Here is a 22,213-nt window from a genome sequence, read left to right on the forward strand (position 1 = left end):
TAAGGCTTAAGCTTAAGAGGCCTTAAGAAGAAATTGAAATTCAGGGAACCTTACTTCATTGATATCTAATGACTATTGGTCAAATCTATATCCATAAAAGTGAGAATGTGTGTGTGTGTGAGAGGACACTTCTCAACCTATATACTCAATGAATTTGTAATCTACATACATGAAATTTGGTATATAGGGTATTCAGACATGTGGAAAACATAATCGTTTTTTATCTGAAAAAAAAAAAAAGGCTGTTAAGGGAGCAAAATTGAAAAATTGGTATGTGTGTGTGTGGGGGGGGTCATCAGATTTTTATCTGTTTGTCAACTGTTTTACGAATGTTCATGTGTGAATGGTTCACATTACAGATTCCTTATGTTAAGAATAATAGGTTTGAAAACACTTGTTAAAGATCATGTCAAGCTGGCCTAATGGTTATTGTACTTGACTCACTGTCTTTAGGTTTTGGTTTCGATTTCAGCTTGAGTATATTTTTTTACTCACAAAAATGAACTATTTAGAAAAAAACAAAAACATAAGCCTCGCATGTACATTGCACGTGTCTCAGTTTCTGTATGAATTAAAATATTTATGCGTATTTTACGACCAGGCAATGCTGAGCGACCTGCTAGTTTAATATAAATCTAAAATATTTTAACTTTCAAATATGGGGTTGTATTTATATAATTTCCCTTCCAAATCGTTTAAAATAAATCCAAAGAAACTGAAATTTTAAGAATATTCATTAATCGATGTCCAATATGTTTAAGCTCCAATCTATGACCCCCCCCTCCCGCTGTCCTGACATTCACAAAAACATTCGTCTAGCTGAAATTTCCCCCACTCTTTATTTGCACCTAAATTTAATCATAGATTCCATTAACAAAGCTTCTTTCTTAGAACTGCACGCCTGTGGGGCTCTGTTCTGTTTTCTTGCTTTCCAACTGACTACAATATGGTCGTCTTCAAGTCCAACGTGAACAAATTCTTGATGAAACATCCCCTTAAGTAATCCAATTTACTAAATTTCCACTACTAACGATAGCTACAACATGTTCCCTTTGACCACTGTACACTCATTAACCCTTATCCTCAAGTGGCCTCTAGGTCTTAATAAATGGCGACTCTTTTGTAAAATAAAAATAAATAAAATAAAAATATCCATGATAAAACTTTCACAAAAATCTGAGGTATCTGAATTCTTACATTTTACTCTCTTTGCATAGAACTAAATATAGCCTGCATTTGGGCCCTTTAAGCCTAGTAGCTGTGTTTGAAAATACATAATGATTGGCTAATTAGTTTAGGAGTGAATCCCGTACATACAAATATATAAACCAATCTAACTTTGAAAATAAAAAAGGGAAAACTTAAATCATTTGTGAGTTCACAAACTTTTTGTGTTCATTTAAAAAGACTTCCTTAGGATGATAGATTTGAAGAAAGAGTAACGTGGTCGTTCTGCTCGAATTGTGTTCGTTACACTTCGAACCTTTCTCTTACATTGTCTGTCGAGACTGAATAAAGGCTTTTCCACAAAGATTTCTCTGTATTTCTTTTTTTTTTTTTTTTTAAAGTGTAATATTTAATAATCTGCACCCCCCCCTTTTTAAAAAAAATGTAATATTTAATAATATGCGCCCCTCATTTTATTTAAAAGTAATCTCTATATAAATAAAATGAACTCATTTTTTTCCCCGTCTGATTTTGACCTTAATAGGATTAAAAATCAAGATATTTCATGCAAATATAATATGCACAAACGGCAGAACAATATCTGAGGTGTGTTATAGGCTTATTATTTCTCAAATTCCTCGATAATCTTAGATTTCTATACTTTTTCTGCTGAGAAGTCACGGCCAAAATCGGTTAAGATCAATGGAAGTGGTAAAATATTTTCTCTCTAATAAATTCCTCCTCCCCCTGCCACCACTTAACACCGTTTGGGGATCGTTCACAAGGAACAGTTGAGAAGAGAACACCGGTTTGGCTTCGTAGTTCTTTCATGTGAAGTTATTTAAAATCACTAAACTAAGCTGCAGTGCTCTGTGGCGTAGTGGTTAGCGTGCTGGACAATTCACATTATATTTTCACATTCGCGCCGAACTACCGTACTCTTTTTTTTTTTTTTTTTTTCCTAAACAACTGGAATGGACTTTTCTTGGTGGCCGAACTGTTAACGTTGCAGATTTTTTTTTTTTTTTTTTTTTTTTTTCACACTTTATTTTCCTACTTTTACTCATGACTCCGGGTTGGATCCTTCCTACTTACCTACCATAACATTTTTTAAAACTCCCCCCGTCCCGGAAACAAACACTCGGGCAACGCCGGGTACCCCCCGCTAGTATTTAATAATATGCACCCACCCCTTTTTTTTTAAAAAGTGTAATATTTAATAATATGCACCCCCTTTTTTTTTTTTTTTTTTTAAAGTGTAATATTTAATATACACTCCCCTTTGTTAAAAAAAGTGTAATATTTAATAATATGCAACCCCCCCCATTTTTTTTTTTTTTTTTTTTTTTTTAAGTATGTAAATCTGAGTATCTTGTAGGTTTTGGAAATAAAAGCCAGTGAGCGTACTGTTGATGATAACTTCCCTACTACAATACGGAAGATCTTAAAAGAAAAATATGGCGACAAACCCGTGTCTCTTGCAGGCGTTTTTATTGTTGAAACGGGAAAAGCAAAACTCCATGTTATGGTAAGTATGACACCCAAACATTTTTTTTTTTTTTTCGACATTGAAGGTTTTTAAATTGTGAAAGGAAGGATGAATGCGATGGGAATAGAGACCGCGTAAATGTACACAAGGTGATTGCATGTTTACTGTTTTTCCCTTTCTTTTAAACTCGTTCACCTGAAACAAAACACTGTGCTACTTTGATGTAAGGACTATTATTTAAGACCATATCTACAGGAATACTCTGTAGAGAGTTGAGTAGTAAGATGTTTGTTCACATTACACTTGAATATCTGCAAGTGTTTTTTATTTATATATGGCATAATCATACCCCGGTTCTCATTAAATCACCAAAGTTAAACAACATTGATCCTGGCCTGTACCAGATGGGTGACTATTTGGGAATACCAGGCGCCGTATGTAGGAGGATACCGACACCTTCCGGCAAGAACTGCAAAAAAGCTAACACCGTCATCCCCCTGACTGGGACATCTATACGAATGAAGACTGTGTGTAAATTTAATATTCCCCAGAAACTTTCTCTTTTGGAGGAAGCTGGTTCAAACTATCTAGAGTGAATGCTGCTGCTCTTTTTTTTTCTTTTTTTTTTTTTCTTTTAAAACCATTCTAACTTCCGGTTTTTACATAGGTTTGCAGAAAATTGCCGCTCATTACTTGAGCTATTGAAACTTTTACAAAAAAATTACCTTCTTAAAATTTTAGGTGTTAGTCCAGAATTCAATTAGATCAAAAGAGCAAAAAATACAAAAAAAAAAAAAAAATCTGTATGAAGTGCATACCTATCATGAAATGAAAACGTCATATTCCAAAAAGTATGTAAATTGATCAAGAAAATAAAATTTATTTAATAAATAGAGACAACTCAATTCGAGCTACCGAGATCAAAATCAGTTTTTAATGGTTATTTATGATTTACTACTAAAATCGCTACAAATTGGAAAAAAAAAAAAAAAAAAAGCGATTTTCTTTAGAAAACAACTTCTTAATCAATTTACGTAATTTTTGGAATATGACATTTTTGTTCCATGACAGATATGTGCATCAAAAATTTTTCTTTTTTTTAATTGAATTATCAATAAGAACTAAATTTTATTTCTGAAAGTTTTTTTTTTTTTTTCTTGTGAAAACCCATTTTTAAAATTCTTGTTAAAATTATTTTTTAGCCGGATTTTAGCTGTCAACCTATCAACACAGTGAAGGACCTGAACAATTGGCTTCGTTTTTATGAAGTGGATGCACCTTTGATCTGCTTGGGAGAACTTATTTCACACGACCCAGTAAGTGGATTTATTGCTTTATTATTATAAACTTGCAGGACCTGTGGAAATTCCACGGAATGACAAATATATTAGAATGACAAATATATTAAATTGCAAATATATTTTGATAAAGCTAATATTTTTCTGGATAATGCAAAAAAATTAGTTTTTGGATAAAAAAAACAAATATTAACATGTGGCAAATATGAGTTTATTAACATTTCTATGAAAGTAATGTCCATTTATTTTAAATGTAGAACTAACCCAAATGAGAAATTAACAAATACTAATAAATACTCAAAAAGTAATATTGTGCTACATAGATAAAATCACATTGTAAGAGGCAATCGTTTTTTTTGTTTTTTTTTTTAACAAGGTGGTCACCACTTATCAAGGCCCGGAAGCCACTCAGGGATAAGGGTTATTGTAAGTACAGTACGTTAGTGTGGATATTTAAAGTATCTACTTAAGGGGCTGTTCATCAGGAATTTGTTTACGTTGGACTTGAAGACATCCAAGTTGTAGTCAGGAGGGAAACAGGAAGACGGAACAGAGTTCCACAGGCGTGCAGTTCTAAGAAAGAAGCTTTGTTCATGGAATCTATGTTTTGATTCAGCTTAATTTACTCCTTCAGTTCAACACCTTTTTCTTTTTTTTCCCTGTTTCTTTTGAATGTTCTTTTTTTTTACGTAATGTTTTGCTGACTTCTTTCTTTGAAGAACCGCTGCACAACAAAATGAGTTTCTTTCTCACACTATTAAAACAACAATCATATATCAGTACAGGATGGGACAGAGCAACTTGCTTATTTGGAATATCAATTAAATTAAAATAAGCAAGTTGCTCTGCCCCACTGTGTATAATGATTGGGGCTATGACAACAGCATATTTTTTTCCTTGTTTTTATTCTCAGGTATATATCCATTGATATCTTATGTGTTATGTAGAGTGATGTGGTTCTCGGTTGATTATGTCTAACTGTGTCGGATATATACTAGAGTCAAAACAATGAAAAGAATATTCTGTTGTCATAGCTCTGATTATTATGATATTGGAAAACGAGGCTACATCAAAAGGGAGATCACTCTCATATCCTTTGCAGGGTTGGCTAGATTGGCCTTTTTAAAGCCAAATATTGTGAATTTGGCCTTTTTTTTTCTTCTAATTTTTAATTTTTTAAAGCAGTTTGAACTTCAAAAATTATATTTGACCTTTTTTCAAAGTGTAACGTACATACTAGCTAAGGAAGTAACAAGCAGAATATTATATGAATTAAAAAAAAATTGTGGAATAGAAATGGTGAAATAATTTTTTTATTACTTTGTTTTCTGCATTATTCACATTCATTGTTGTTCGTTTCTTATGATTTTGTTTAATTATATATCTATTTAATTTTTCAATCAGTAAAAAAAAAAAATTGAACACAGTTGATTAATTTATAGTATAAGACTAGCAACCTGCCCAGTGTTGCCTGGTCATAAAATATGCTAAAATTAGGTATCCCAAACCAAAATTTTAATTTCATTATATATCAAAAAAAAATTAATGTGGTCATATAGATTTTTGTAAACCATGAAAGTACCAAGGATGGAACAAGCAGAATATACTAAAAGGTGACACGGATCAGATTATTTGCCCAAGCGTGTGAGTTTGGAGGGGGAGGTGTTATGAAAGGTCACCCCCACACCTCAACTTGAGAAGGATGTGATCTTGTACAAGTACCTTGGACTGGAGTATACGGGATGGTTGGAAGAAATTTGGTAATTTTAGGAAAGCAGAAAGTGAATCTTGGTTTTGATTTTGTCCACCTCATAATTCTCGCTCCCCTTATTTTATCTTTTAGTCCTCACATTCCGTTAGTGAGTTTTCTCGGTCGGAATCTGTCCCTCTAACTCTTATCTGTGACTAGTTTTTTTTCACTTTGAAGTGGTATTTTGTTTTAGCTTCTTACATCAAGTGGCTTCATGCCTTGTCTGGAGCGAATTCCATAAAAAAAAAATTTTTTTATTATTTACGAGGGCTTTCTATAACAAGTACTTGTTGACATTGCCTTTGAAGATGACCATGTTGTAGTCTTCAGGGAAATAGTTTTTAAACTACAAGAAATATTTCGCTTTTGTTCCTTACATCAAATGACTTCATGCCTTGTCTGGAGTAATTTCCATTAAAAACAAAAATGTCATGTCATGCCACCCTATGAAAGGGACTCAATTCTGATGACTAAGTTCTGTTGTAAAATACTGGGTGGGAGCACGGCTTCCACAAGGCCAGTAAACATTACAACAGAACTCGGATCTGTGTCACGTCTCTGGGAAAATCCAGAGAAACTTCCATGAAATTACCAGTCCATGGCTCCTATGAATCAACCAATCACTATCCTTTCTGATCGATCTCAGCTTTTAAAAATTGGTGTGTATGTATGAACAAGAAAGGCCTTAGAATATTATTTTACAGATGAAACCAATTTTTTATAAAACTGCATATGGCAAGTGCTCGCCTTATTCTCAATCTATGGTTCCCCAGTTAAACTTTCACAAACAGCACTCCTTTAGCTACAACCACTACCAACAATGTCCCCTCTCCCCATTCTTATCTGTGTCTAATTCTAAACACGAATTCCATGAGCAAAGTTTTTTTTTGAGAAAAAAAACTGTCTGCCTGTGGAACTGCTCTGCTGGTTTGCTTTCCAGCTAACTACAACATAGGTGTCTTAAAGTCCAATGTAAACAAATACTTCAGGAGTCGCACCTTTTAAACAAGCAAATTTTATCTCATTTCAATTACTCTGTTGTCTCAGTGACCACCATACACTCATTAATCCTTATCCTCGAATGGCCTTCGGGCCGTGATGAGCTGTGATTCTTGCAAAAACAAAAAAAGGGGGGGGCGCTCCTGTAAAATATATTAAATCATAACAATGAAATATATTAATTTTATTATTTTTTTTTTAAAAACAGAATTTGGATCTCCGAGAGGAACATTTTCACTGTTTCAGTGATCACGGAGAAGGTGGACATTACCATTACGACATTACGCCTAACGAAGTGTCCTATCGAGCCTATTTCTCTGTACCAGAAACCCTCTACAGAATCGACAAACCAACGAATGTGCTGACTTTTGGTAAAGATTAAATCCATTGGAATCTGAAGATAACTATAAAGTTTATTCACGTTTTGGAAGTTTGTTTTTTTTCTTTCTCTCTCACATATTTCACAAGTTTGTTTTATTTTCACGTTTCAGAAGAATGCAGTTATCTGCCCCTGATTTCGAGCAGCTAAAGGATTAATTTACAGCGAAAAATCGCAACTTTGGAAAATTCTATTTTTACTCGTAGTTGTGTAATTCTATCGGTTACTGACAGAGCTGTACTGTAGCTCCACTTCATACAGAAGTCCAGTCCACTAGACGATTGAGGGTGGGACTAGGGTAGCCTGGTGTTGGTGGCTGGCCAGGTATCTTTTCCAGCCAAATGTCCAGTTTTTTTTTTGTTTTTTTTTTAAGTGTCGGGACACTCCCTATATTTCTTACTGCGGCTGGAATACAGTCGAATGTTCTCGTGCCACTGTAGGTGAAGCTGTGGTGGATGAGGGACTTCATCCTCTGTGTAGTCCCAAGTGTAGTTTTTATATAGCACATCCTTCCTTGCTGCTGGTGGGTTCTTTCTACCATTGTTGTGTTTGAGACCCTTTCTTCCAAGATTTTCCATATGTAGATGATAATATATCATTCTCTTCATCCTTGTAGTGAATACAGTTCTAGCTGGATTAGCCTCTCCCAGTAATTCATTTGGTTTACTCCACATATTTTGCTGATGAATGTTCTCTGGGGTGCTTCTATTTTGTGGAGGCCACAGTTGACAGCAGTATTCCAGCCTTAGGAGGACAAGAAATTTCCAGTGTGAGCATGCACTCACTGTTCCTACTCCTGAAGGTTCTTAGTATCCATCCTGTTGTCTTGTGACCGCTGTAGTGTGCTCAATGTGTTGTGTGAAATTATTTTTCTATTGGGCCATTTTTTTCGTAATTTTTTTTTTTTTTTTTTTTTTTTTTTTTTTTTAATTATAATTAGATATTTTCCGGAATCAAAATCATGTAATGAATTTAAATCAAAGCACAAGATTTAATATGATTATATCTTGATTTTAATCTTCCTTAATTTAGTTTTGTGCAAAGCAGGTAAGAGCGGAAGCCCTTCGTTAAAATTTCACCAAAAAAAAAACATAACATAACATGCTGGAAGAATTTAAACACTTAAGTTCAATTATGAAGGCCCGGAGGCCACTCGAGGATATGGGTTAATGAGTGCACAGTGGTCAAAGGGAACATGTCATTGTTAATAGTGGAAATTTGATAAATTGGATTACTTAAGGGGATGATTCATCAAGAATTTGTTCACGTTGGACTTGAAGACAACCATATTGTAGTTAGTTGGAAAGCAGGAAAACGGAACAGAGTTCCACAGGCATTCAGTTCTAAGAAAGAATTTTTGTTCATGGAATGTACATTTCGATTTAGGCACAGATAAAGAATGGGGGAAATTATTGATAATGTTTACAGCCAAACAAGTGTTTCTTGTGAATGTTTGGCAAGGGGGGACCATAGATTGGAGTTTAAATGAGCACTTGCCATGAAAATAACGATAAAGAGACAAGCTCGCAACATCTCTTTTGTGGGGAAGAGGTTGCAGAGAAAAGAAAAGGGCCCCCCTCCCCACTAGTCTGCGAAGTCTATTTTGAACTCTTTCAAGGTAGGATAAGGTATTTCTAGCAGATGTGGCTAGTAATACTAATTGAGTATAACAGAAAAGATGGGGAAAATGCTTTTACTTGAATTTTCACAATTTGCATTAGACATGATTCCACAATTTTCAGTTTCTTTGAAATATTTTAAAAAGGTTTTGAGAGGCATAATATGGACGCAACTAAAGATAGCCAGCAACAAGTTAAACTGCAGACCCGCTTAATGCGGGTACTGGTCTCCCACTTTATGGTTTTTTAAATCAGAGATTTGCTTCTCCTAGAAAGGTTGCCTTCACCACGGCTTACGGGAGCCCTCTCCACCCCAACACACACAGAGAAATGGTACTAGTTAGCCGTTGACCCTGAAAAAGGGTTCATTCGCCACATGATGGCAGCAAATTCGCTTTCAAACATTGCAATCACTTGATATAAAAGTATCTAACATATCGAGCAATACCTGTGCGTGAGGATTGTTATAGTGGGGAAAGACTTTGCACAGAGACAATCCCACTCTCTAAACAACTGCCACATTGATCCAAAAAGAAGAGCAAGTCAACATCATTGGATGCAGCAGTCATCGCAGGTTTTATATCAGAGTTTTCCTTCTCCTAAACATATATACACATACAAACATGCATATACACATACATCAAATACCCACACATGCATAAATATACACATACATATGTAAACCCATATGCATACATATAGGTGAACATTGCCATAGCTAATTTAGGTATAGTGACTTCAGTGATTTTTGAATTGGCTATACTTGAATTTTTTCCTGTGTTTACATAACAAAATTAGCTCATTTTTAGCATCTATTGTGGCTTTACGGTATGTTATTATTGCAACAGCTTCTGAAGTGCAAAGGTTGCAGAGTTTGGATTTAGGGGTGTATGGCTTGGATTTTTTCAATACATCCCATTTTAACGAGTACGGAATATTCCTACGTTGGAGGTCTTTAATCATTGATTTTCAAGATCCATTGCACCATAGATATGCATATATAACTCAACGTTCAAATTCCATCACCGACAGGAATATATGCAATGGAATGAAACATTCACCCAATATCTGATACACTGTTTCAACACCTAAAAAGACTTTGGATCACATCTACCAAAACATATTCAACTCACCAATGAATACGGCCGTTCCTTATACCATTCAGAAAATCAGTAGGGAGCAACCATGCATTTTTGTTATATGGGATTATTACCTTCTCCCCTGGACCAATATTCTGCTTACCTGGCAATAATACCCCAGAAGATATACTCCTTCCGATAATGCACTACCCAGGTTGTATGAAACTCCTTTTCCCATAATTATTTTCATATAATTATTATTCACCACCCAAAAAACTTTTTCAATATTTGTGCTGAAAAGCAAAATACGTGTCTATTCACAGCTGAACATTTTGCTAACTGCATTTCATTTCCTCTGATGATATGAGCTATTATTGAAAATCCATGGATTACTGAAATTTACATAACCCTCTTCTATATATTCCTTGTGTCAAACAACAAATTCTTAACTCGAATATATGTGTTTATATTTTGATTTTCAGAATTTAACTTTAACCACTAAACTTATATATTGCTCTATTCTTAAATATTGAGCTTCTCCTTTTAGTATTACCTCAAGTAATATCTATGAGGATATTTCACCTGATTTTTAATCTGTGTCTTATCTCGCTTTTTATATATATATATATATATATATATATATATATATATACTTGTACTTTTTTGTCGAAAAAGAAATCCCATACAGTGCTCTATTATTAGGGAAAAAACCTTTCTCGAAATAAGAGCAATATATCTTTTGTATAATATATACAGGAATTTACATTTATATCGGTAGTCGGTACCGACGGTTTCAAGCCCGGTAGTTGAGGACTGCTCTTAATGCCCGCCTCAGGCTCTCTTCAGCCGACTCATCTGTCTTTAACCGGAACTGGAACTCTATATATGCACACCATAATTTTTATTTATTTATTTATTTATTTTATCCTTTATATTTTTTTTTTCTTTTATATTTTTTTTTTTTTATACAAAAAAATTTTTTTAAAAATATAAAGGATAAAATAAATAAATAAATAAATAAAAATTATGGTGTGCATATATAGAGTTCCAGTTCCGGTTAAAGACAGATGAGAGTCGGCTGAAGAGAGCCTGAGGCGGACATTAAGAGCAGTCCTCAACTACCGGGCTTGAAACCGTCGGTACCGACTACCGATATAAATGTAAATTCCTGTATATATTATACAAAATATATATAAAATATTCAATAGCGAATTGGCTCTGTACTAATACAAAATCTGCACGAATTAAAATATATTTAAGCATATTTTATGACCTGAATTATGATGTAAATGATTAAAATATTTATTGTTACGTTTAGATGGTGACCTACTGAATGTAAGCAATGAACAGTCACAATCTAGAGGTATCTGGCATCTACCTAGATGCTGAACTAATACGTACAAGGCGTGTTTGAATCAATTCCCACTTTATTTATGCTGTTATATTTATATATCTATGACTGAATGAATTAGTTCAACCAGGTCACAAAGGGTTAAGCTTAAGCCATAAATTTTAGAAAAAGAACCAAAGTCATGCAATGATTATGTTGAATAGTATTCTGGGCAACGCCGGAATTATTGCTAGTTGTGCACACATGCATATGGAGCTGGACGCACACACGCAAATATTGTGGAAATCTTCAAACCAAGAAAAGTCAACAATTGAAAGAAGAGTGCAGAAGCTTCGAAATCAACATTCTTCAATTGACAAGTTTTGAAAACAGTCATATTGGAATTTGGCCTTGGACGAATTTAATAAAGGCCAGTGGAATGCTGCATAGAAAAATGAAATTCCTATTTAAAGTTTTTGTAAATAAAAACTAATGCCAGCCAGGGAAGAAGAGGTCAGTGAGAGAGAAAACAGCACCAAGACGACCAGTTGCTATTTTGTATCACCCACAACAATTATATCTTGACTTTAATCTTTATAAGGGTGACAAAGTGAAAAACTGTTCTGTTTGAGAAATTAATTTCACCCATCATGGGACAAGCCAAGCATGCAAGGTTCCCCTCCACAAGAGAAAAATTTCACCATGACTAATGTTTGTGTAAAATTTTCAAAAAAAAATTTAAGGAGTGGTTATTAAGAAAAGTGCAAACAAATGAATGGACGAACGATTTGGGGTAATTTTACCGCTATAATGTCTTCTAGGGGGGCAACCAGAGTTATCCTGTAACATCCGTTCTGGCAAAAATTTACTTTCATCATGATTAGTGTTTGTGCAGCACTTAGAAAAAATCCAAGGTGCAGTCATTGAGAAAAGTATGAACAGACGAACGGAAGTGAATTACTAGGTGCAATCTCTCCTTTCTCAGGGGACCAATGATAATTTTCAGCTGCCATAACTACAAAACAGATGAAGCAGCTTTGTGACATTCATAAACAATCATCAGTCTTGTAATTGTATTAGCTGGGCAATGCAGATAAAATTATTTATGTTAAGATGTTTTAATAGAAAAGAATGTTAGAACATAAACAATAATTGAAAAATAGGTTGACCTCTAGAGTGATGTAGCAGTCACTTAAAATGATGTGGACTTTAGGGTAGAGCTTGAAAGACATATTTCTTGCGTCGGGAGTCAGAGAGAGCAGACCAAATCAGTAGCTAGAGAGAGAAGGAAATGGTCTTCAGATCATAATGGCTCCAAGTAGACGGGGTTCAGAAATGGCGAAAGTCAGAATCAACGTTGCAACTTTTCAATGGGGAGACATCTGTAATAAAGTTGCTAAAAAGACAACCCGAGTATTGCTGATTCATTGGGATGAATCTTCTTTACAGCTTTCCGTCAAATAAGACCAAAGACAAACCAGGTATGTTTCTCTAACTGGCCTGATGTTAAAACTCCAGAGAAACTTATTTGTCCCTTTCTGTTTAAAATGTTCCATATCCGTTGTATCTTAACATATCAACACTGTTGTAAGCGTTATACACACATCAATTCAACGAACAATAAGAAAAAATATGATTAAACGAACACATGTACACATGTCATATAGATTACCAACACGTATATACACTCTGCATAAACACATTCATTAGAAGAACATTTTATACCACTAGACGATACACAAATTTAGAGACAAATGTACAGTGTAAGCCGGATATAAAAGACCTGAATGATGTTGTGAAGGGCCAACATATACGCCCCCCCCCTCTCCGACAATATAGGAGTAATAAAAACATAGCTGTTCCAAGCAAAAATTGGAGGGGATAGTTAGAATCAGCATAACATTGGTTTTCTCGTGTCAAGATAGAAATTTGTCACTGAAATATTCAAAGAGATTCAGTATATTTTATAAAGAAATTCTGACATCTGGTTGGTTCATCCTGATCACCCACTGGTTACAAGTGGAATCACCCAAATCTTTGCTATCATACCTTATTCTAATGCCAAAAATATTGCAACACACCCACCATTTTTTTTTTTTTTTTTTTTACTGAAAACAACAATTTTTAATAAAATAATTGATTTTATTTTACTTTATTTTTTTTTTTCTAATCCATTAATATTACATTTATAAACACTTGACCATTGAAGGAAACCAATAATGTTGTTTGTGCATGGCAAATAGAGGTCGAGATTCATTCAAACTGGAAGAGAACCAATAAAAAAATAAAAAAATGCACCAAAGTCCTAAGCTTGGTATGTCGTCGAGGAAACTTGTCCCCCATGACCCGTCCAGTTTGTGTGCACAAAAGTGCCAGGGTTGGAGAGAATTTCATACGTATGTGCTCCAAAATAATCTCTCTGCGCCTAAAAAAAAAGAAAAAAACTCATTAAAGTCATTAATTTAAATATATTTTGTCTAGTATATCACTACGCCTCCTCCACAAAAGTAATGCCTGGGAGAAGGGTATCATGACAACAGAACAGACTACAATGCTCCCTTCCCCCATATAGTGCAATTAATTGAAGTAATAGAATAGCTTTGTACTGTCATTAATTTAATAAGAGAGTTTGAAGCTATTGTACTATATGGGGAAGTGGAGTAGTGTCCTATCTAATATGACATGAGATCATCCTCCCAGACATTATCTCCTTCATTGGTAGGGAGTATAGTTTAGTAACATATCTATTATAATAAAGTCATATTCTTGTCTGTTTGTTTGTTTACAATTTAATTCATATGTACAAAATGTATACGGTTTCACAAATTATTTTTCATACTGAAACATGGTCTGTTAACTTCAGTTAACATTAGTCGAGTTCCACACACTGGACAATCAGTCTGACAGAAACTAAGCCATTTCGGTGGCCTCTTTACTGTCGGACTGCAAAATGTTCTATGTAGCCCTAGGAAATCAACCCTCCTAGACCTTGCCTCCCATAAGTTTATCGCTTGCTGCCTGAGGTGCCCTCACTGGGAAATGTTAACGGGGCTATATTTTAGAGCACCAACTCATTCACCTTCCAACCTTGTGTCACATCCTCTTGCAGTGGGAGAGGTAAATATCGGATTTATATACACTTTTTCATTCAGCATTTCTACATATATACAATTTATTCAAAGGGAATCGACACTAAAGATACTTCATTTGCATATTACATTAAATAAATGCATTTTAATAATTAGCTCCATGTTATTTGTTTGTTCTAATAGAATTGTTTTAATTGTTCTATTTTTTTTTTTTTTTTTTTTTACACAGTGATCACCTCTTATCAAGGCCCGGAAGCCACTCAGGGATAAGGGTTATTGCAAGTATATTACGTTAGTGTGGAGATTTGATGGAGTGTTTACTTAAGGGGGCGGTTCATTAGGAATTTGTTAACATTGGACTTGAAGACATCCAAGTTGTAGTCCGGTGGGAAGCAGGCAGACGAAACAGAGTTCCACAGGCGTGCAGTTCTAAGAAAGAAGCTTTGTTCATTTAACTTTTATTTCATTTTATTTATTTTCAATTATTACCTGACAGCAGTTGCCTTTAAAACCAAAGTTTTTTTATTTAAACTGTGAGAGTTATTTCCCCTTTAAGTTATAAGGGTTATTTCACATTTAATTTTCATAGGCGAAAATAGATGTGTTTTATGCTTCTATAAATCCATCATCTGGGCCACTTTCAAGAAAACCATAAGAAATTAGGATATTCACTGTATATTAAATAGCATGTGACAAGACACTCTGCCCACCAATGTTTCAACCTGGCAATTCTGGGTATATACAGCGAGAATGTATATATGGCAATTGCTTCATCTTAACAGATGCTAGCCACCTCAATGTTCACCATCATCATCACTGTAGTTGTGCAAATTTTTAGTGATACCCAAACTACATCCGTGGGCCCAAAGATGACTTTTCAGGCCACCAGCTGACTTAGTCCGACATGTATATGACAGACAAATCACACCTCCATGCTAAGAGGTTAGACACAAGGTCAGATATGGATTTGAGTAGCTAGTGCACTGATCTATATATAAAAAAAAAAAAATGTCCAAGCAACCCCGTCGGCATTCCCCAGTAGGAGGCGATTAACAATGGACTAACCTTTTTTCAAAGAGAAGATGAAGTCTATGATTGTGGACGTCCCAGGATTGGACAGAACAGCAGTAAGATCACAACAAAGCCACCATCAAACTGAAGAACGCCATATCAAACTTTAATCTGTCCAATTGATTTAAGTCACCCCCAAAAATATAGCTCAATAGATTTTAATAAATCTATCAACTGGAGCTATGTAATATAAGCAAGTTCCTATTTAATCTATATATTAATACTATAGTGTATGTGTTATTTTGTGTCACGCTCATATCTTTTTTTTTTTCTGAGTGTTGTCGTTTAAGAGTTTCCATTTCTTGTAATAAATAATTTTATCAAGAATTCTCCATAAGTTTTGGTTTTGGTTTCGGTTATAGCTGAAGAGTAGTAGTTGAGGGGCAAAAATCAGAAGCCCACAGTATTAATGCCGGTGTCCCTCAGGGGTCCATCCTGGGCCCAACTCTTTTCCTGATCTACATTAATGATCTTCCAAATCACATCCTTACATCATTTGTAGACATTTATGCTGACGACACTACCATTTATGGTAGTACATCTAAGACAGTAAACGACCAAGTTCTCTCCAATTCTCTCTCCTCTGATCTTGAGCATGTAGTACAATGGGGAAAGGAGTGGCTGGTTACTTTTAATGCATCTAAAACCAAGCTCCTCTCTTTACATCATCAACATTCTGATCCACATCTGGCATCAATTGAAATGAATGGCTCTCGTCTTCAAGAGGCCTCAAGTTTTGACAAGCTTCTTGGATTGACCATTACTCCTGATCTTAAATGGAACACGTACATCAAATCTGTTGCCAAGGCCGCTGGAAAAATGGTGGGATCTTTCTATCGATCCAGTAGATATCTCACTGCTGATGCAATTCTCTATCTATATAAGAGCCAGGTACGTCCAAGGATGGAATACTGTTGCCACATCTGGGCAGGAGCTGCTAGAAAGGACTTGGCCTGCCTTGATAGAGTTCAAAATAGACTTCGTAGCCTCGTAGGAGATGTCATTTTCTCTTCCTTGCAACCTCTATCTCACAGAAGAGATGTTGCGAGTTTATCTCTGATGTATCGTTATTTTCATGGAAAGTGTTCGACTGAGCTTCAATCTATGGTCCCCCCTCGCAAAACTTTCACAAGAAACACTCGTCTAGCTGTAAACACTATCAATAATTCCCCCCACTCTTTATCTGTGCCTAAACCTAAACGTAGATTCCATGAACAAAGCTTTTTTATTAGAACTGCACGCCTGTGGAATTGTCTTCCGTTTTCCTGCTTTCCAGCTGACTACAATATGGTTGTCTTCAAGTCTAACGTAAATAAGTTCTTGATGAGCCATTCCATATGTTATCAAATTTAACAAATTTTCATTACTAATGATTATTATATTGTCCAATTTCTACTGTACATTCTTTAACCCTTATCCTTGAGTTGCCTCTTTGACCTTGAAAATGAGTTGATACCTATGAAAAAAAAAAAAAAAAAAGAAAAAGTCCAATGTGAACAAGTTCTAATTGAATCGTCCCCCTAAGTAATCCAAGTTTCAAAATTCCCACTGTTTACTATGCTAAAATCACAATGACTAATGTATACCTATTAACCCTTATCCTTGAGTGGCCTCTGGGCCTTGATAAGTGGTGACACCCTTGTAAAAAAAAAAAAAAAAAAAAAAAAACTCAAGTTATATAAATATCATATCTAAGCATATTTTACGACTAGGCTATGCCGGGCATCCCTACTAGCTTAGATAAATACTTTTGCAGTTTTAACAAAAGAGCTACAATAATATCAGAGCATCTCCATTTACACTGAACATCCACAGAATGCCAGCATCAATATATTACATATGAAAAAGTCCGCTGTAGAATTTCCACAGGTCCTGCTAGTAAATAAATATTTTCATTATCCTGTACCATACATATTTGAGAGGCATATAATTTAATCACTGAAAAGATTTTTTTTTTTTTATCTATAAAAATCCCCTAATATAGAATATTTGCGGAGATTTATTGCCAATAAAAATTCCATCATAAGCCAAGTCATTAGTCATTAGCAGTGATAAAACAATGGTGAACAGCTGTTGCGATGGCGCAATGTAATTTACAATAATTATTGAAAGAGGTAGAGTGCTGACAATCTGAGATTTTGTAGCATTCAAGGGAATTAAACTGCATGTTATAACCAGTGAGCAATCACTGTTAATGACTCGTCTGAACAGCAGAGTTCAAGAGTCGGTAGAATCAAACCATCTGAACATTTGAAAACTTTGAGATAAGGAGCCAGAGCTCTTTTGGAATCCATAAGAATCGGAACCAGAACTCAGAGAATCCAAGGAGTCTTCCAAGATTGCAATTCTAGTGAAAACTTTTAATGAGGAAATAGTATTAATAATACTACTAATATATATACACGGCATAATCGCGTTGACACACTGGTTCTCGTCAGATCACCAAAATTAAGCAACGTTGAGCCTGGTTTGTACCAGATGGGTGATCATTTGGGAATTCTAGGTGCTGTACGTGCTCTCCGCTTATCTCAGCATTTGTTTCCAGTTGTCCTGAACATACGCTCCACTTGCCACTGGTATTTAACAATGTTGACTCAGGAGAGGTGTGGTTGGAGATTGCGCACATCCTGCCACAAAAGTTTCACGCGCAGGCATCTCTTTGTGGGTATCCATAGTCTGTCAAAGATTGAAGGGGCCTTTTTTTTTCTTTTTAACTACCAATATCACTCCTCCATAATACCTGGGTTGTCGTGCTAGTCATGAACAATTCCATTGTTAAATGCGTCAAGTGAAAGTTGACATGATAGGAATCTTTTCTTTCTTTTTTGTTTATCATAAAAATTTCTTTACAAACCTGAAGTAAGTTTGCAGGAAGACGTTTTGAACGATAACCATCAAAGAATGCCAAAGCTGAGTTGAAACTTGGGGTTGGAATGCCAGCTGCAACTGCAATACAAACGACATGCCGCCACGATTCCTGTAAATAAATAAAAAAAATAAACAAGTTTATTTATTAGAAAACTTCTAACACCCGAAAGTGTCCTGTACCTCTATAAGGCCACTATTCGCCCATGTATGGAGTATTGCTGTCATATTTGGGCCGGTGCATCGGCTACTAGCCTCTCGCTCCTTGACAGGGTTCAAAAGAGAGTCGCAAATCTGATAGGCCCTAAACTGGCATCTAAACTTCAGCCTCTGTCCCATCGTCGAAACGTTGCATCCCTCTGCCTGTTCTACAAGTATTATAATGGTGAATGCTCTGAAGAACTGCAAGCACTTGTGCCCCCACGACGTGAACACCCTCGACAGACCCGACAAGCTGCAAAATCCCACCCCCACACTGTAGAGATCCCTAGATGTAAAAGATCTTTCTACTCCAGTAGTTTCTTCCCCAGAACTGCTAGACTTTGGAATTCCATTCCAGGTCCCTGCTTCCCCAACTGTACTGACATGCATAAGTTCAAGTGCAACGTGAACCAACATCTCGCTGCCCTAATCCCTACATAGTACCCCAGTAGATGTTTCCCCTGATAGTAGCCCGCTACACCAAAGTGGCAATGTGCCTTGTTTGGGGTGAAAATGTAATTAAAAAAAAAAAAAAAAAATTTATTTATTTTTTTACTTCTGGAGGTTTTAAGTGTTTCTTGCTAATGTGTGCGCGTGTGTGTACAAATATATATATTGCTGTTGGGACGATTAATCGGAAAAAATCAGCTTTCTAGTATCCATTTTAAAGTACAGGATAGCAAAAAGAACCCCAACATCTATTAAACTGTAGAAGAGAAATAGCAAATAACTTCACAAAATAAAATTTACTCTAGGATAGTGATACAAAATAGTTTTAAAACTAACAAAAACAATAGAAAATAAACAAATAAATAAATTAAATAAACATGAATATACATAAACGATCACACATATATATATGTGCATATATGTATGTACACATATACATATATTTATATATAAACTAACAATAAAAAAAAAAACACTAACCTAGTTTTAAAACAGATCCTTTGTCCGATAAAATGCATGCCCATTGGCTGATAGGAAGGGGCGCGGTGGATACTAGAAAACTGATTGGCTAACTAAATCCTCAATAGAAGAGGACCATATAAAAACGATAAACAACCACAGAATTTGCGCATAAGCCTGAGGAATCCTAGAGTGGATGAAACGCCGAATATTCAGTGTAGCTTAATCGCCATATATATTTTATAAATTACTAACTAGCTCTACCTACGTATTGAGCACTTTTGAAGTAAATACTTTAGTTTATGCATAAATCTATACTTTCGTATATTAATTTTATGTGAGTAAATGAAGTAGTTATATATATATATAGCATAATCAGGTTGACATCGACTAAAACATGAAAAATAACCTTTAATGTGAGAACAGTAGTCCGAAGAACCCAAATAATACAGAGAAAACTGAATATATCAAATTTCTGGGCAAAAGTAAATATATTGGGGAAAAACTTAATAGCGAGATTGGCAACAGACTAGTTGGAAGGATCAAACGACAGAGTTAGTGTTTGGAGGTGGAAAGCTAGAAATTTAACTTGGATGCAGCAACTAGTGACAATACCCTAACAACATACGCATACACTAATGTGTAATAAGTAATCAATGTTGTTTTATTATGTATGTAAATTATGGCTTTGTACCTTCTACAACTGCCAACATTAAAATTCTAGCAAGGCCAATATGATAAAAAAAAAAGAAAATAGACCTAGAGCACATGAGTTTTGACAATCATTCAAGAATGTAGGCATAGTTTAACATTCTTGTGATAAATAAGGGATTAAAGTAAAATTGTATCCTCATCTAGTTGGGAATGTGTTTCTTGGCTCAATGGTTCCAGGATCATTATCTGACATTAGCAGAAGTGGAATAGCAAATTGTGTTTGGATATCTAAAAGAGAAAAATATACAGTAGGGAAGAAATTAATGCCTCGAAAATTAATACTTTAGAATGACTTAATTCCTATTTCTGTATATGAAAATGAAAGATGGGCTATATTGGCAGAGCAGGAGACGAAGCTCAAAATCTTTTAAATGAAATATTTAAAAGTTGGTCTTGGAATTACTTTGCGCATCAGACTAACAAATACAGATACCAGAAAGAAGATTCATATTAACAGATCAATCAATGATAATCATAAAAAAAAATCACCAGGAATCATCACCAATCATCAAAAATTGTTTTTGATGATTTCTGGTGATTTTTTAAATCACCAGAAAAAATCACCAGAAATCATCAGAAATCAACACTAATAAAAAATCATCATTAATCATAAGAAATCATTAATCAGAAATCATAAGAAAACACTAATCATCATTAATCATCAAAAAACATAAGAAATCATCCAAATCACTAATAAAGAATAGTAATAAGCACTAATAATATTAATCACTAATGATCAAAGAAAATGTTCTTTTGACAAACTCAAGCTAAAGAGATAAGATTTTATTGAAAAAACCAAAGAAGATCAAAGAGTTAGGCTAACCAGAAAAGGATTACCACTGGTATGCTACTCCTGACAGCTGCGACTGGCCTAAGAGTTAAGTGATAAGTGGCGGAATTATGTTTTCATGCATCTGGTGAAACTCTGAAGTATGAACATGAATCCAGTTAAAATTTAGGAAATAAAAACTTTTTCAAAACAGAATGTGTAAACAATTTTAATAAATAGAGTGAGTTGATAAGAAAATGAAAAAAAAAAAAATTACAAAAAAACGAAAGATGAAGAATTTCTTTTCATAAAAATAGCTTTTCTTTTTCATTTTTATATTTTTTTGATAAGAAATAAAAAAATACTTACCTGACATTTTGAAATGGCTGTTTTGAAGAAATCATCAAGTAATAAGTTGCTTAATTCCGGATTTTTCTTAAAAGCATCTTTGATATTTCCAAGGAACACACTAAAAAAGAAATTTTTTAAAAATATATATATATATATATATATATATATATATATATATATATTGAGATATATATTATTTAAAATATTCAAAGCTTTTTTAGAGTGTGTGTGCATATATATATATATATATATAGTGATGGGACAATTCCAAAATTTTTCCCGATTCCAATACAATTACTGATTCCAATCTTAAAAACCGCTAAATATTTAGCGGTCGAGTTGTTTTTCTTTAGATTACCGTAAAAACTTGTGACATTTTTTCATGAACAAAAAAAATACACTTGTGTGGGTGATCTATGCATTTTAATTTTTTCTGTAACTTAAAACCAATACACATTTACCATTTTTTTGACTCCGGATTCTGATTAATCATCCCAACACTAATATATGCTAAAAAAGCTTTGAATATTTTAAATATAAAAAAAAAGAACCAAAAAAGTAAAAAAAAAAAAATGCAGTTGAAATTCATGCGTATTCCAAGTTCAACATATTGTAGACTTCACACTTGCAAAAATGACTTACTGCTGGAAAATTCAAAATTACAAAAAATATTCAACCATATAACAATGTTTTCCCAGATAGACACTCCCACCTCAACTGTTCTACTACTACCCCAGGAACTTTTATATTCATCCTTTCAGCATGCCAATATCAACTAAGATTCCTGTTCTGCACACATCTCCCTATACTGTCCTGATTTCATCAGATCTAAGACTTACATAAGACATTCACCAGATCATTCTCATAATTTCTCTCCATGCAACACATGTCCTCAACCCTCACTGGCCAAGTTTCACTTCCATACATCATCATCACACTGTGTACGCCATCCTGAGAGGCTCTTTGCTTGATCGACAATGGTAATGCTCTGCTCGTTAGTAATGACGGTTCTCTGAACTTACTCCATTCATTCTTAACAATTCTTGCAATCACACTAGCCTCTGCTCCGCCCTATGCTTCATTGGTATTACGAAGGTAACAAAATTTCTGAATAACCTTAATAACTTCGCTATC

At 34.6% G+C, this 22,213-nt stretch overlaps 2 protein-coding genes across 2 annotated transcripts in view; one reads left to right on the forward strand and one right to left on the reverse strand.

The window, feature by feature from the left end:
* The window catches only part of LOC145255632 (ester hydrolase C11orf54 homolog), a 38,531-nt gene extending 31,403 nt beyond the window's left edge, over positions 1-7,128 (forward strand). Inside the window, exons 7-9 of the mRNA XM_080114161.1 lie at positions 2,546-2,695; positions 3,859-3,972; positions 6,912-7,128. Coding sequence (XP_079970287.1) covers positions 2,546-2,695; positions 3,859-3,972; positions 6,912-7,085 — 438 coding nt within the window. The 3' untranslated portion in view covers positions 7,086-7,128. The remainder of the gene's footprint in view (positions 1-2,545; positions 2,696-3,858; positions 3,973-6,911) is intronic.
* Positions 7,129-13,246: 6,118 nt separating this feature from the next.
* The window catches only part of LOC145255634 (6-phosphogluconate dehydrogenase, decarboxylating-like), a 54,977-nt gene continuing 46,010 nt past the window's right edge, over positions 13,247-22,213 (reverse strand). Inside the window, exons 12-14 of the mRNA XM_080114163.1 lie at positions 21,098-21,197; positions 18,125-18,247; positions 13,247-13,535 (exon numbers count right to left, since the gene is read on the reverse strand). Coding sequence (XP_079970289.1) covers positions 13,416-13,535; positions 18,125-18,247; positions 21,098-21,197 — 343 coding nt within the window. The 3' untranslated portion in view covers positions 13,247-13,415. The remainder of the gene's footprint in view (positions 13,536-18,124; positions 18,248-21,097; positions 21,198-22,213) is intronic.

This window comes from Euprymna scolopes, chromosome 31 (assembly GCF_053919585.1).
Source record: "Euprymna scolopes isolate OS-2025 chromosome 31, ASM5391958v1, whole genome shotgun sequence".
Classification (NCBI taxonomy): Eukaryota; Metazoa; Mollusca; class Cephalopoda; order Sepiida; family Sepiolidae; genus Euprymna; species Euprymna scolopes.